Raw genomic sequence first — 17,476 nt, 5'->3', positions numbered from 1 at the left:
AAATCGGCACGTCCATCTTCACATCAATCCAAAGCCTCACAACACACCACCTCATTAATCCCCGTACTTTCAATCCCACCAATCACACACAATCCACGCAACAATAAATAACCACCCCAACTCCACACAAAATCTCACTCAAATCTCCGCTCTTATTCAGAACATATAAATCTAAAAAAATGGCTCTAAAGACAGAGAAAAGGGCGATCGAGAAATCAACAAAGCCAACAAAAGTCAGTAAGAAGCTTCCGAACGAGGCCAGTTTAGTGACGATGGAAAAGAAGAAGATCAATAAAAAATGGAAGAGTGTGGAGACTTACAAAATATATATCTTTAAGGTCTTGAAGAAAGTGCATCCTGATGTCGGAATATCGAGCAAAACAATGGGGATTATGAACAGCTTTATTAATGACATTTTCGAGAAATTGGCGGGTGAGGCAGCGAAATTGGCGAATTATAATAAGAAGTCTACGATTACGTCAAGGGAGATTCAGACTGCGGTGAGGCTAGTGTTGCCTGGGGAATTGGCTAAACATGCTATTTCAGAAGGGACTAAGGCGGTTACCAAGTTTACGAGTTCTTAGGGATTGGGGGGTTGTGAAGATTTTATGTATTTATTTTTGATAAGTGATGTTTGATTTGATGAAGTGATTTTATTATTGAAATTCGTGATTAATGAAATTAATTTTTAAGGTTTTAGTGTTTATCTTCCAATAAGTAAAACTAAAATCAGTTATTGCAATTAAGTATTTATCTTTTTATTGAAACTTGTGATCAATGAAATGGTTATATATGATAAATTATTGATATATAATTTTACATTCTTGGATTTGATCGAAATTGGTTATTATGTTATCTTACATGTTTAAGGCTATAATGTTATTTTTTTAATTAGATAAATGATTATGATTGAAATAATTATGAAAGAAGTTAAGCGATCTCTTTGTTAAATTGTTAAATGTTAGTTAGTTAGCGCAACTTAATATGATATTTTGAAAATGATATTTTGTTCTCATCTTAAAATGTTTATATATATATGAATGAATTAATGTTATTTTATATGTATATGTAAAGGTTATAGTGTAAACGGGGATATGTCAATTTAGCAAGATTTGGTTCCCAGAGTTTAGATTTTGGAGTGGGATTTGAATTGTTTGAAATATGATCTTTCAGAAATGATTAATTTTACCAAAATTAAGCCTTTTGGTTTTAATATTTTTTTAATAGAATTTTTTTACGAAAGCATATTGATATACGTTAAATCTGATATTGGATTTGGCGTGATGTGATAATATTGAACTAAACTACAGAGTAGTGGTCATTTTCATATGTATTCAGAATATTAATCATTTGATGGTTTTTGTTACGGGGTTCACTACAACATATTTGCAATCATACAACTGTTTTTTACCGTTATCTGACAAGTAGAGTTTCCGTTGTCTATCCAACACTCGTGTGATCGAAGATTGGACAACGGTTGTTAACACAGTTACAATAAGGGAGTTTCAACAACATTTTTTAATACTGGTTATAATCAAGATTTCACAACGGGAACTCTATATTAACCATTGTTAGGAAATTGTTTAAACAACCATTTCTTTATTCAATTATTGTCTACCTAACTTAACAACAATGGTTTTGTAGAAAAACCATTGTTGTTAACTTATTCAATATTTTCATAAACAACGGTTTATAAACTTCTTTTAACTAATAAAAACTGTTGTCGTGAATGTTTTATATTTAAAAGACAATGGTGTAAAAGATTTAAACCACTGCAAAGAATATCAAAAGATAACAGTTTTTTTAAAAAAAAAATTGTGCAGTGAAACATACAAAGGTGTTCACCATTTTTGAAGTGGCTTTCACACAATTGTTTACAAAATTAATCTCATTATTTAAAATAAACCAATTTTAAAAAAAAATTATATTACGATAATCCAATTGTTATTTCATAATTGAAATTAAATTTGCAATACAAAGATTCTCTATAAGTATTGTAGCTTCTCTTACATCCTCATTGTTTGACCCTGTCTTGCAGCCATTAACAACTCTCTTAGCAGGGGGAAACTTTAAGTCTTGACTATTACTTCCATTCTCTAACAGATGAGACATGTCTTCAGGCTTGTTGCACCTTGTTTCTAAATGAGGTGACGTTTTATGTGATAAACTCAACCTCGCTCTTCTCTGTCAAGCACAAAGGATCAACACCTGCATATTCAAGTTGAGAAAGTAGCTGTAGTGGAGTTGCATTTAAGTGCATTGAGATATCAGTTTTACCTGACTTAGCATTATTGCTTCCTATTTTTGTAGGAGGTCCAGTAGAGTTGTGATTTTTTCACTCACAGTCCTTAATACAGTAGAGATGACTGTAGCCCCAATTCCGGTGGTAAATATTTTAAGAGCCCATGTTGCTGCTGCAGCCACTGGTAAAGGCACACACTCAAGAATAATAGAGAAGCATCCAACTTCCTGTAATGCCATTGCCGTCTCCACAACCTTAATTCAACATAGTGATAAGTACTTCTCAAAGAAACACTTATTAATTTACATTAAGAAGATATAAATACACATTGGAGATACCTTGACAACACTAACAACATTTTTTCCTTGAGGCCTAAATCCCACGAGAACACTAATAGCTTGAGGAGTAAGCCCTACATGACCTATAACAGCACTTCACAATAGTTTTTGCAGCTGTAATTCTTGAAGGTGATCCGCCCTCCAGTTTTATTGCATCCATGTCTCCTTCTTTCAATATCCTGACAGTTATATCAACTGCCTACTCATATCAAAACTACAATATTACCACCGTAGCAAATTTCAAATTATTCTCGAATTCTAAGTGCTTGAAAACGTAATCCTGCTAATAATGCAGCAGTGAACTAATTTGTGTTTCTAACAGTTTATCATTTTAACATACCTGTTGAAGAGGCCATGCCCGAGAGGCTACTGCAAGCAAGGCTTACAATTTCAGTAGAATCGTTTGGCCTAATACACAAAATTCATAAGTTTAGAAACAAAATCACTTGTCACAAAGGTCATACATGATTTAATCACTCCGAAAAATTCACCTTTTAGTATGGCAGTATGATCTCAGCATCTCATAATGATAAGAATTTCTTGATCATACTTCAATAAAGGCCTGCAATGAAACAGCAGTGTATAAATTGGCTGGAAGAGCATTCAAAAATCTGGCCATCCATGCCCAGCCTTCTTCAATTCCATGTGGGTTCTTAACTCCTTCAGCTTCTGTCTAAAAACCAACACGACTCACATAGTTTCCGTGATACTTGAAACTAGAAATGAGCAACTTGAAACTAAAAACGAGCAAGCACAATGACTCAAATATTCTGCAAACATTAGTGATAGATCAAAGAGACGCACCTGAACAAGTGCACCATATAGCTTCATACATGACCTCACTCGTTCTACATATGTATCACTGTTTCCAAGCTTTCCATCTTCTTCTTGATATCCGATGGCTTTGTTGTAAGCTTCTTTTGTTTTAAATACCGACTCAGAGTAACTCATATACTTTGGAACACTGTATATGCAGACCCTGTTTAATTCAGCAGGAAGAATTTCCATGGTTTGTGGAACCTAGAAACATGTAAACATGTAAGAGTTTTAACATTAATAATCTAAGCACCACATTTATTTCACTGATAGGAACAAGGACAGTAGAAGACGAAACACATAAAAACTAGATATCTCATCTTGTGCAATGACATCACGATTGAGCATGTCAAGCATCACTGACCTAATTTCTATAGCAGTTGATGTTATTCAGCCAAAAATGTAACTGTGTCAGTTTTTAGCTGATCACATATTTGCATTTCATGTAGAGTGGTGGGAATCCTAAAATCATTACACAGTCCAGATGGATAATACCTTATACAGAGATGTTACGGAAACTATCATATAGCATTCAAGCAAGTCATAACAGACACACCCACAAAACTGTTACTGGGAGAAGAAAAAATCACTTACATCTTAAATCACACAGAAACAAACCTACACAAATCATCAAAACACTCAATTTTCTTCTTGAGCTTCAATTTTCCCCTCCACATCCCTTTTACTTACTTGTACGCACAAAATAAGAACTAAAATCAGCACAAAATAAGAACTAAAATGAGAGAGAGAGTTAGACAGAGAGAGAGAGAGAGAGAGAGTGATACCTCAAAATTAAAGACAAGCACCTTCCATTGAATCCACAAATAAGCCCTAAAGCCTTAGTTTTGAACACAAACTAAATCCCCAAATTGAAGTCAAACTGAAACCCTAAACGGAACCATACTCCATTAAAGAAACATATAAATCAATCAAAGGAGGCTCAAATCAAAGCAAATATTTATATATGTATAGATTTTTCATAACAAGGAGAGTAGAGAGGGAGAAAGAGAGGGAGAGAGGGAAGGGGAGAGACCACAACCTAAATCAAAACTCAATAGGACCACAATTTTCTTTGGAATACCAACTCAATTCAAGCAGCTGAGATCCTTCGGATCGGAAATGGAAGCACAAACAGCGGACGGCTATGAAGTTAATTCGTCATTCACAGTGTAATTAGTGTTTGAAATAGAGGTGGATTGAGAGGGTTAGGAGAGAGAGAGAGAGAGATAGATTTAGATTTGTGTACTTTGGTGTTTTATGTTTACAGAGAAGGAGATGAAATGGGGCATGGGAGGGGGAGGGGGAGGGGGAGGGGGGAGCGGGTAATGAAAAGAAAAGAAGGGGCAAATGAAAAGTTCAAGGAGGGAAACCAATTATAACAAGAAAACTCGATAAATAAATATTCTATACTTATAAATTTTTTATAAATAGATTTAAGAAATTATTTTAATAAAATAATATAAAATAAATTTGAATGTTTTTAATATTTTAATATGACAAAAGCTAATATATTTTTATATTCGTTGTCGAGAGGGGTACTTTTACCGGATTTTTCTAATCTTGACATGCAAAATGAATTTCAAATTTTTTTAATAATTTTTTCTTATGACTAAAACTGATATATCCTAACATCCGTACGGTTGGATCGTGGAAAAATCATTTTAAAAAATTAATCATGTAAATCGGGAACGAGTCTCGTTGTCGGGAGGAGTACTTTTACCAGATTTTTCTAATCCTGACATGCAAAATGAATTTCAAATTTTTTAATAATTTTTTCTTAAGACTAAAATAGATATATCTTAACATCCGTACGGTTGGATCGTCGAAAAATCATTTTAAAAAATTAATCATGTAAATCGGGAACGAGTCTCATTGTCGGGAGGGGTACTTTTACCAGATTTTTCTAATCCTGACATGCAAAATGAATTTCAAATTTTTTAATAATTTTTTCTTATGACTAAAATCGATATATCTTAACATCCGTACGGTTGGATCGTCGAAAAATTATTTTAAAAAATTAATTCTGTAAATCGGGAACGAGTCTCGTTGTTGGGAGGGGTACTTTTACCAGATTTTTCTAATCCTGACATTCAAAATGAATTTCAAATTTTTTAATAATTTATTCGTATGACTAAAATCGATATATCTTAACATCCGTACGGTTGGATCGTCGAAAAATCATTTTAAAAAATTAATCCTGTAAATCGGGAACGAGTCTCGTTGTCGGGAGGGGCACTTTTACCAGATTTTTCTAATCCTGACATGCAAAATGAATTTCAAATTTTTTAATAATTTGTTCTTATGACTAAAATCGATATATCTTAACATCCGTACGGTTGGATCGTCGAAAAATCATTTTAAAAAATTAATCCTGTAAATCGGGAACGAGTCTCGTTGTCGGGAGGGGTACTTTTACCAGATTTTTCTATTCCTGACATGCAAAATGAATTCAAATTTTTTAATAATTTGTTCTTATGACTAAAATCGATATATCTTCACATCCGTACGGTTGGATCATCGAAAAATCATTTTAAAAAATTAATCCTGTAAATCGGGAACGAGTCTCCTTGTTGGGAGAGGTATTTTTACCAGATTTTTCTAATCCTGACATGCAAAATGAATTTCAAATTTTTTAATAATTTGTTCTTATGACTAAAATCGATATATATTAACATCCGTACGGTTGTAACTTCGAAAAATCATTTTAAAAAATTAATCCTGTAAATCGGGAACGAGTCTCGTTGTCGGGAGGGGTACTTTTACCAGATTTTTCTAATCTTGACATGCAAAATGAATTTCAAATTTTTTAATAATTTTTTCTTATGACTAAAACTGATATATCCTAACATCCGTACGGTTGGATCGTGGAAATATCATTTTAAAAAATTAATCCTGTAAATCGGGAACGAGTCTCGTTGTCGGGAGGGGTACTTTTACCAGATTTTTCTAATCCTGACATGCAAAATGAATTTCAAATTTTTTAATAATTTTTTCTTAAGACTAAAATCGATATATCTTAACATCCGTACGGTTGGATCGTCGAAAAATCATTTTAAAAAATTAATCCTGTAAATCGGGAACGATTCTCCTTGTCGGGAGAGGTATTTTTACCAGATTTTTCTAATCCTGACATGCAAAATGAATTTCAAATTTTTTAATAATTTGTTCTTATGACTAAAATCGATATATCTTAACATCCGTACGGTTGGATCTTCGAAAAATCATTTTAAAAAATTAATCCTGTAAATCGGGAACGAGTCTCGTTGTCGGTAGGGGTACTTTTACCATATTTTTCTAATCTTGACATGCAAAATGAATTTCAAATTTTTTAATAATTTATGACCAAAACTGATATATCCTAACATCCGTACGGTTGAATCGTCGAAAAATCATTTTAAAAATTTAATCCTGTAAATCGGGAACGAGTCTCGTTGTCGGGAGGGGTACTTTTACCAGATTTTTCTAATCCTGACATGCAAAATGAATTTCAAATTTTTTAATAATTTTTTCTTATGACTAAAATCGATATATCTTAACATCCGTACGGTTGGATCTTCGAAAAATCATTTTAAAAAATTAATCCTGTAAATCGGGAACGAGTCTCGTTGTCGGGAGGGGTACTTTTACCAGATTTTTCTAATCCTGACATGCAAAATGAATTTCAAATTTTTTAATAATTTGTTCGTATGACTAAAATCGATATATCTTAACATCCATACGGTTGGATCGTCGAAAAATCATTTTAAAAAATTAATCCTGTAAATCGGGAACGAGTCTCGTTGTCGGGATGGGTACTTTTACTAGATTTTTCTAATCCTGACATGCAAAATGAATTTCAAATTTTTTAATAATTTGTTCTTATGACTAAAATCGATATATCTTAATATCCGTACGGTTGGATCGTCGAAAAAATCATTTTAAAAAATTAATCCTGTAAATCGGGAACGAGTCTCGTTGTCGGGAGGGGTACTTTTACCAGATTTTTCTATTCCTGACATGCAAAATGAATTCAAATTTTTTAATAATTTGTTCTTATGACTAAAATCGATATATCTTAACATCCGTACGATTGGATCGTCAAAAAATTATTTTAAAAAATTAATCCTGAAAATCGGGAACGAGTCTCCTTGTCGGGAGAGGTATTTTTACCAGATTTTTCTAATCCTGACATGCAAAATGAATTTCAAATTTTTTAATAATTTGTTCTTATGACTAAAATCGATATATATTAACATCCGTACGGTTGGATCTTCGAAAAATTATTTTAAAAAATTAATCCTGTAAATCGGGAACGAGTCTCGTTGTCGGGAGGGGTAATTTTACCAGATTTTTCTAATCTTGACATGCAAAATGAATTTCAAATTTTTTAATAATTTTTTCTTATGACTAAAATTGATATATCCTAACATCCGTACGGTTGAATCGTGGAAAAATCATTTTAAAAAATTAATCATGTAAATCGGGAACGAGTCTCGTTGTCGGGAGGAGTACTTTTACCAGATTTTTCTAATCCTGACATGCAAAATGAATTTCAAATTTTTTAATAATTTTTTCTTAAGACTAAAATAGATATATCTTAACATCCGTACGGTTGGATCGTCGAAAAATCATTTTAAAAAATTAATCATGTAAATCGGGAACGAGTCTCATTGTCGAGAGGGGTACTTTTACCAGATTTTTCTAATCCTGACATGCAAAATGAATTTCAAATTTTTTAATAATTTTTTATTATGACTAAAATCGATATATCTTAACATCCGTACGGTTGGATCGTCGAAAAATTATTTTAAAAAATTAATTCTGTAAATCGGGAACGAGTCTCGTTGTTGGGAGGGGTACTTTTACCAGATTTTTCTAATCCTGACATTCAAAATGAATTTCAAATTTTTTAATAATTTATTCGTATGACTAAAATCGATATATCTTAACATCCGTACGGTTGGATCGTCGAAAAATCATTTTAAAAAATTAATCCTGTAAATCGGGAACGAGTCTCGTTGTCGGGAGGGGCACTTTTACCAGATTTTTCTAATCCTGACATGCAAAATTAATTTCAAATTTTTTAATAATTTGTTCTTATGACTAAAATCGATATATCTTAACATCCGTACGGTTGGATCGTCGAAAAATCATTTTAAAAAATTAATCCTGTAAATCGGGAACGAGTCTCGTTGTCGGGAGGGGTACTTTTACCAGATTTTTCTATTCCTGACATGCAAAATGAATTCAAATTTTTTAATAATTTGTTCTTATGACTAAAATCGATATATCTTCACATCCGTACGGTTGGATCGTCGAAAAATCATTTTAAAAAATTAATCCTGTAAATCGGGAACGAGTCTCCTTGTTGGGAGAGGTATTTTTACTAGATTTTTCTAATCCTGACATGCAAAATGAATTTCAAATTTTTTAATAATTTGTTCTTATGACTAAAATCGATATATATTAACATCCGTACGGTTGTAACTTCGAAAAATCATTTTAAAAAATTAATCCTGTAAATCGGGAACGAGTCTCGTTGTCGGGAGGGGTACTTTTACCAGATTTTTCTAATCTTGACATGCAAAATGAATTTCAAATTTTTTAATAATTTTTTCTTATGACTAAAACTGATATATCCTAACATCCGTACGGTTGGATCGTGGAAATATCATTTTAAAAAATTAATCCTGTAAATCGGGAACGAGTCTCGTTGTCGGGAGGGGTACTTTTACCAGATTTTTCTAATCCTGACATGCAAAATGAATTTCAAATTTTATAATAATTTTTTCTTAAGACTAAAATCGATATATCTTAACATCCGTACGGTTGGATCGTCGAAAAATCATTTTAAAAAATTAATCCTGTAAATCGGGAACGATTCTCCTTGTCGGGAGAAGTATTTTTACCAGATTTTTCTAATCCTGACATGCAAAATGAATTTCAAATTTTTTAATAATTTGTTCTTATGACTAAAATCGATATATCTTAACATCCGTACGGTTGGATCTTCGAAAAATCATTTTAAAAAATTAATCCTGTAAATCGGGAACGAGTCTCGTTGTCGGTAGGGGTACTTTTACCATATTTTTCTAATCTTGACATGCAAAATGAATTTCAAATTTTTTAATAATTTATGACTAAAACTGATATATCCTAACATCCGTACGGTTGGATCGTCGAAAAATCATTTTAAAAATTTAATCCTGTAAATCGGGAACGAGTCTCGTTGTCGGGAGGGGTACTTTTACCAGATTTTTCTAATCCTGACATGCAAAATGAATTTCAAATTTTTTAATAATTTTTTCTTATGACTAAAATCGATATATCTTAACATCCGTACGGTTGGATCTTCGAAAAATCATTTTAAAAAATTAATCCTGTAAATCGGGAACGAGTCTCGTTGTCGGGAGGGGTACTTTTACCAGATTTTTCTAATCCTGACATGCAAAATGAATTTCAAATTTTTTAATAATTTGTTCGTATGACTAAAATCGATATATCTTAACATCCATACGGTTGGATCGTCGAAAAATCATTTTAAAAAATTAATCCTGTAAATCGGGAACGAGTCTCGTTGTCGGGATGGGTACTTTTACTAGATTTTTCTAATCCTGACATGCAAAATGAATTTCAAATTTTTTAATAATTTGTTCTTATGACTAAAATCGATATATCTTAATATCCGTACGGTTGGATCGTCGAAAAATCATTTTAAAAAATTAATCCTGTAAATCGGGAACGAGTCTCGTTGTCGGGAGGGGTACTTTTACCAGATTTTTCTATTCCTGACATGCAAAATGAATTCAAATTTTTTAATAATTTGTTCTTATGACTAAAATCGATATATCTTAACATCCGTACGATTGGATCGTCAAAAAATTATTTTAAAAAATTAATCCTGAAAATCGGGAACGAGTCTCCTTGTCGGGAGAGGTATTTTTACCAGATTTTTCTAATCCTGACATGCAAAATGAATTTCAAATTTTTTAATAATTTGTTCTTATGACTAAAATCGATATATATTAACATCCGTACGGTTGGATCTTCGAAAAATTATTTTAAAAAATTAATCCTGTAAATCGGGAACGAGTCTCGTTGTCGGGAGGGGTAATTTTACCAGATTTTTCTAATCTTGACATGCAAAATGAATTTCAAATTTTTTAATAATTTTTTCTTATGACTAAAATTGATATATCCTAACATCCGTACGGTTGGATCGTGGAAAAATCATTTTAAAAAATTAATCATGTAAATCGGGAACGAGTCTCGTTGTCGGGAGGAGTACTTTTACCAGATTTTTCTAATCCTGACATGCAAAATGAATTTCAAATTTTTTAATAATTTTTTCTTAAGACTAAAATAGATATATCTTAACATCCGTACGGTTGGATCGTCGAAAAATCATTTTAAAAAATTAATCATGTAAATCGGGAACGAGTCTCATTGTCGGGAGGGGTACTTTTACCAGATTTTTCTAATCCTGACATGCAAAATGAATTTCAAATTTTTTAATAATTTTTATTATGACTAAAATCGATATATCTTAACATCCGTACGGTTGGATCGTCGAAAAATTATTTTAAAAAATTAATTCTGTAAATCGGGAACGAGTCTCGTTGTTGGGAGGGGTACTTTTACCAGATTTTTCTAATCCTGACATTCAAAATGAATTTCAAATTTTTTAATAATTTATTCGTATGACTAAAATCGATATATCTTAACATCCGTACGGTTGGATCGTCGAAAAATCATTTTAAAAAATTAATCCTGTAAATCGGGAACGAGTCTCGTTGTCGGGAGGGGCACTTTTACCAGATTTTTCTAATCCTGACATGCAAAATTAATTTCAAATTTTTTAATAATTTGTTCTTATGACTAAAATCGATATATCTTAACATCCGTACGGTTGGATCGTCGAAAAATCATTTTAAAAAATTAATCCTGTAAATCGGGAACGAGTCTCGTTGTCGGGAGGGGTACTTTTACCAGATTTTTCTATTCCTGACATGCAAAATGAATTCAAATTTTTTAATAATTTGTTCTTATGACTAAAATCGATATATCTTCACATCCGTACGGTTGGATCGTCGAAAAATCATTTTAAAAAATTAATCCTGTAAATCGGGAACGAGTCTCCTTGTTGGGAGAGGTATTTTTACCAGATTTTTCTAATCCTGACATGCAAAATGAATTTCAAATTTTTTAATAATTTGTTCTTATGACTAAAATCGATATATATTAACATCCGTACGGTTGTAACTTCGAAAAAATCATTTTAAAAAATTAATCCTGTAAATCGGGAACGAGTCTCGTTGTCGGGAGGGGTACTTTTACCAGATTTTTCTAATCTTGACATGCAAAATGAATTTCAAATTTTTTAATAATTTTTTCTTATGACTAAAACTGATATATCCTAACATCCGTACGGTTGGATCGTGGAAATATCATTTTAAAAAATTAATCCTGTAAATCGGGAACGAGTCTCGTTGTCGGGAGGGGTACTTTTACCAGATTTTTCTAATCCTGACATGCAAAATGAATTTCAAATTTTTTAATAATTTTTTCTTAAGACTAAAATCGATATATCTTAACATCCGTACGGTTGGATCGTCGAAAAATCATTTTAAAAAATTAATCCTGTAAATCGGGAACGATTCTCCTTGTCGGGAGAGGTATTTTTACCAGATTTTTCTAATCCTGACATGCAAAATGAATTTCAAATTTTTTAATAATTTGTTCTTATGACTAAAATCGATATATCTTAACATCCGTACGGTTGGATCTTCGAAAAATCATTTTAAAAAATTAATCCTGTAAATCGGGAACGAGTCTCGTTGTCGGTAGGGGTACTTTTACCATATTTTTCTAATCTTGACATGCAAAATGAATTTCAAATTTTTTAATAATTTATGACTAAAACTGATATATCCTAACATCCGTACGGTTGGATCGTCGAAAAATCATTTTAAAAATTTAATCCTGTAAATCGGGAACGAGTCTCGTTGTCGGGAGGGGTACTTTTACCAGATTTTTCTAATCCTGACATGCAAAATGAATTTCAAATTTTTTAATAATTTTTTCTTATGACTAAAATCGATATATCTTAACATCCGTACGGTTGGATCTTCGAAAAATCATTTTAAAAAATTAATCCTGTAAATCGGGAACGAGTCTCGTTGTCGGGAGGGGTACTTTTACCAGATTTTTCTAATCCTGACATGCAAAATGAATTTCAAATTTTTTAATAATTTGTTCGTATGACTAAAATCGATATATCTTAACATCCATACGGTTGGATCGTCGAAAAATCATTTTAAAAAATTAATCCTGTAAATCGGGAACGAGTCTCGTTGTCGGGATGGGTACTTTTACTAGATTTTTCTAATCCTGACATGCAAAATGAATTTCAAATTTTTTAATAATTTGTTCTTATGACTAAAATCGATATATCTTAATATCCGTACGGTTGGATCGTCGAAAAATCATTTTAAAAAATTAATCCTGTAAATCGGGAACGAGTCTCGTTGTCGGGAGGGGTACTTTTACCTGATTTTTCTATTCCTGACATGCAAAATGAATTCAAATTTTTTAATAATTTGTTCTTATGACTAAAATCGATATATCTTAACATCCGTACGATTGGATCGTCAAAAAATTATTTTAAAAAATTAATCCTGAAAATCGGGAACGAGTCTCCTTGTCGGGAGAGGTATTTTTACCAGATTTTTCTAATCCTGACATGCAAAATGAATTTCAAATTTTTTAATAATTTGTTCTTATGACTAAAATCGATATATATTAACATCCGTACGGTTGGATCTTCGAAAAATTATTTTAAAAAATTAATCCTGTAAATCGGGAACGAGTCTCGTTGTCGGGAGGGGTAATTTTACCAGATTTTTCTAATCTTGACATGCAAAATGAATTTCAAATTTTTTAATAATTTTTTCTTATGACTAAAACTGATATATCCTAACATCCGTACGGTTGGATCGTGGAAAAATCATTTTAAAAAATTAATCATGTAAATCGGGAACGAGTCTCGTTGTCGGGAGGAGTACTTTTACCAGATTTTTCTAATCCTGACATGCAAAATGAATTTCAAATTTTTTAATAATTTTTCTTAAGACTAAAATAGATATATCTTAACATCCGTACGGTTGGATCGTCGAAAAATCATTTTAAAAAATTAATCATGTAAATCGGGAACGAGTCTCATTGTCGGGAGGGGTACTTTTACCAGATTTTTCTAATCCTGACATGCAAAATGAATTTCAAATTTTTTAATAATTTTTATTATGACTAAAATCGATATATCTTAACATCCGTACGGTTGGATCGTCGAAAAATTATTTTAAAAAATTAATTCTGTAAATCGGGAACGAGTCTCGTTGTTGGGAGGGGTACTTTTACCAGATTTTTCTAATCCTGACATTCAAAATGAATTTCAAATTTTTTAATAATTTATTCGTATGACTAAAATCGATATATCTTAACATCCGTACGGTTGGATCGTCGAAAAATCATTTTAAAAAATTAATCCTGTAAATCGGGAACGAGTCTCGTTGTCGGGAGGGGCACTTTTACCAGATTTTTCTAATCCTGACATGCAAAATGAATTTCAAATTTTTTAATAATTTGTTCTTATGACTAAAATCGATATATCTTAACATCCGTACGGTTGGATCGTCGAAAAATCATTTTAAAAAATTAATCCTGTAAATCGGGAACGAGTCTCGTTGTCGGGAGGGGTACTTTTACCAGATTTTTCTATTCCTGACATGCAAAATGAATTCAAATTTTTTAATAATTTGTTCTTATGACTAAAATCGATATATCTTCACATCCGTACGGTTGGATCGTCGAAAAATCATTTTAAAAAATTAATCCTGTAAATCGGGAACGAGTCTCCTTGTTGGGAGAGGTATTTTTACCAGATTTTTCTAATCCTGACATGCAAAATGAATTTCAAATTTTTTAATAATTTGTTCTTATGACTAAAATCGATATATATTAACATCCGTACGGTTGTAACTTCGAAAAATCATTTTAAAAAATTAATCCTGTAAATCGGGAACGAGTCTCGTTGTCGGGAGGGGTACTTTTACCAGATTTTTCTAATCTTGACATGCAAAATGAATTTCAAATTTTTTAATAATTTTTTCTTATGACTAAAACTGATATATCCTAACATCCGTACGGTTGGATCGTGGAAATATCATTTTAAAAAATTAATCCTGTAAATCGGGAACGAGTCTCGTTGTCGGGAGGGGTACTTTTACCAGATTTTTCTAATCCTGACATGCAAAATGAATTTCAAATTTTTTAATAATTTTTTCTTAAGACTAAAATAGATATATCTTAACATCCGTACGGTTGGATCGTCGAAAAATCATTTTAAAAAATTAATCCTGTAAATCGGGAACGAGTCTCGTTGTCGGGAGGGGTACTTTTACCAGATTTTTCTAATCCTGACATGCAAAATGAATTTCAAATTTTTTAATAATTTGTTCTTATGACTAAAATCGATATATCTTAACATCCGTACGGTTGGATCTTCGAAAAATCATTTTAAAAAATTAATCTTGTAAATCGGGAACGAGTCTCGTTGTCGGGAGGGGTACTTTTACCAGATTTTTCTAATCTTGACATGGAAAATAAATTTCAAATTTTTTAATAATTTGTTCTTATGACTAAAATCGATATATCTTAACATCCGTACGGTTGGATCTTCAAAAAATCATTTTAAAAAATTAATCCTGTAAATCGGGAACGAGTCTCGTTGTCGGGAGGGGTACTTTTACCAGATTTTTCTAATCCTGACATGCAAAATTAATTTCAATTTTTTTAATAATTTGTTCTTATGACTAAAATCGATATATCTTAACATCCGTACGGTTGGATCTTCGAAAAATCATTTTAAAAAATTAATCCTGTAAATCGGGAATGAGTCTCGTTGTCGGGAGGGGTACTTTTACCAGATTTTTCTAATCCTAACATGCAAAATGAATTTCAAAATTTTTAATCCTGACATGCAAAATTAATTGTAATTTTTTTAATAATTTGTTCTTATGACTAAAATCGATATATCTTATCATCCGTACGGTTGGATCTTTGAAAAATCATTTTAAAAAATAAATCCTGTAAATCGGGAACGAGTCTCGTTGTCGGGAGGGGTACTTTTACCAGATTTTTCTAATCCTAACATGCAAAATGAATTTCAAAATTTTTAATATATTTTTCTTATGACTAAAATCAATATATCTTAACATCCGTACGGTTGGATCGTCGAAAAATCATTTTAAAAAATTAATCCTGTAAATCGGGAACGAGTCTCCTTGTCGGGAGGGGTATTTTTACCAGATTTTTCTAATCCTGACATGCAAAATGAATTTCAATTTTTTTAATAATTTGTTCTTATGACTAAAATCGATATATCTTAACATCCGTACGGTTGGATCTTCGAAAAATCATTTTAAATAATTAATCCTGTAAATCGGGAACGAGTCTCGTTGTTGGGAGGGATACTTTTACCAGATTTTTCTAATCCTGACATGCAAAATGAATTTCAAAATTTTTAATAATTTTTTCTTATGACTAAAATTGATATATATTAACATCCGTATGGTTGGATCGTCGAAAAAATCATTTTAAAAATTAATCTTGTAAATCAGGAACGAGTCTCGTTGTTGGAAGTGATACTTTTACTAGATTTTTCTAATCCTGACATGCAAGATGAATTTTAAATTTTTTAATAATTTTTTCATATGACTAAAATTGATATATCTTAACATCCGTACGGTTGGATCATCGAAAAAATCATTTAAAAATTGAACTTTGTAATCGGGAATCTCATTTTATACAGTAATACTTTTACAATGGTTTTCTTGAAACACCATTGTGTAAAGACAAACTAAGACAACGCTTTTTTTATTATAAAACCGTTGTGTAAGTATATCAGATTTTTTCAATCTAACGGCTAATATCTAGTCTCATTTCAATCAAGGGCTGTCATTGTGACACTTCAGCAATCCGAGTAATATGTTTACAACCTATCATGCGCTGCCACCTCATCAGGTGGTGCCCATTTAAATTATAAAATAACTATTTCAGACAACTGTTTTATTCCGTTGTATGAAGGTTTTTAAGACAACCCTTCTAAAAACTGTTGTGTGAATTACACAATGTAATTCATAAAAGCTTGTATGAGACTGTTATTCCTAGTGGACTAACAATGAGATTTACAGAAGGGGGGTTGAATGTAAATCTCAAAACTTTTTCAAGTTTTGAGCAGTTTATGAAAGTTGTGTGTTCAAGAAGAACAAGTGTGTGAATTGCTTTAAGCTAATACAGACAGATATATATTCAAGCACAAATGTAAAGAACACAACAGACCTTAAAAACTTTTCTGGTGGATTTGTTGTTCCACCAGAGATGGTATTTTAGAAAATCTGTGATTAAACAATGTTGATCACAGCTGCATCCTAGTACAAACTAGATGAATTTTCTCTCAATATTTTTCTAAACAGCTCTGGAAAATCTCTCTTCTAATTACTAGCTTCTACTTGGTTTATATATTACCAAGTGTACAAGTGAAGAACAATATAAAATACAGTAATAAAATAAGATCTTCACTTGCTTCTTTTCCTGTTCACTCCAGTACTTTGTTGACTATTGCATCTTTGTAGTAGAGAAGAACGGCTGCTTTTTCTATTGTTCCTGAAATTCGGCTACCACATCTCAGTTGTCTCTATCAACCCATGTGCCTCTGTCTGTAGGTACAACTACCTCTTATCAACGGCTAATCATCAGAACATCTGTTGAAGCTTTCATCCGTTGATGCACTCATCCGTTGAAGGATGTTATCCGTTGAAGCTTTCATCCGTTGATGCACTCATCCGTTGAAGGATGTTATCCGTTGATGACTTTATCCGTTGAAGCTTTAGAGACATCCGTTGAAGCTTAGCTTCTCATCCGTTGAAGGTCTTTAAGTCATCTGTTGATACCACTTCACTTATACAAAATTACAAGGCATGAAGTATTTACAATTGGCCTTTGGCCTTCCTATCTGCATATCATCTAGTAGTCAACATGACTC

The 17,476-nt window shown here is 31.8% G+C and overlaps 2 protein-coding genes across 2 annotated transcripts; one reads left to right on the top strand and one right to left on the bottom strand.

Moving 5' to 3' along the window:
- The first annotated feature begins 179 nt into the window (after nucleotides 1-179).
- Nucleotides 180-584, top strand: LOC141688511 (histone H2B.11-like). Its single transcript, XM_074492892.1, has one exon. The coding sequence runs from the start codon at nucleotides 180-182 to the stop codon at nucleotides 582-584; it is 405 nt and encodes a 134-aa protein (XP_074348993.1).
- Nucleotides 585-3,124: 2,540 nt separating this feature from the next.
- Nucleotides 3,125-3,588, bottom strand: LOC141688495 (mRNA export factor GLE1-like). The gene is made up of 2 exons (XM_074492891.1): nucleotides 3,385-3,588; nucleotides 3,125-3,253 (listed from the first exon to the last, which is right to left on the bottom strand). Exons 1-2 carry the CDS (start codon nucleotides 3,586-3,588, stop codon nucleotides 3,125-3,127), a joined length of 333 nt encoding a protein of 110 aa, XP_074348992.1.
- Nucleotides 3,589-17,476: the final 13,888 nt, after the last annotated feature.

This window comes from Apium graveolens, chromosome 2 (assembly GCF_009905375.1).
Source record: "Apium graveolens cultivar Ventura chromosome 2, ASM990537v1, whole genome shotgun sequence".
Classification (NCBI taxonomy): domain Eukaryota; kingdom Viridiplantae; phylum Streptophyta; class Magnoliopsida; order Apiales; family Apiaceae; genus Apium; species Apium graveolens.
The sequence above is the reverse complement of the archived record's forward strand: the minus strand, read 5'-3'. Positions and strand labels throughout refer to the sequence as shown.

What these genes read in the sequence shown, in the direction of transcription:
- LOC141688511 (XM_074492892.1), top strand. Translation starts at nt 180, where the DNA reads ATGGCTCTAAAGACAGAGAAAAGGGCGATCGAGAAATCAACAAAGCCA.
- LOC141688495 (XM_074492891.1), bottom strand. Translation starts at nt 3,588, where the DNA reads ATGGAAATTCTTCCTGCTGAATTAAACAGGGTCTGCATATACAGTGTT. An exon ending in TATATGGTGCACTTGTTCAG is followed by an intron (nt 3,254 to 3,384) that starts GTGCGTCTCTTT and finishes GTTGGTTTTTAG; the next exon opens with ACAGAAGCTGAAGGAGTTAA.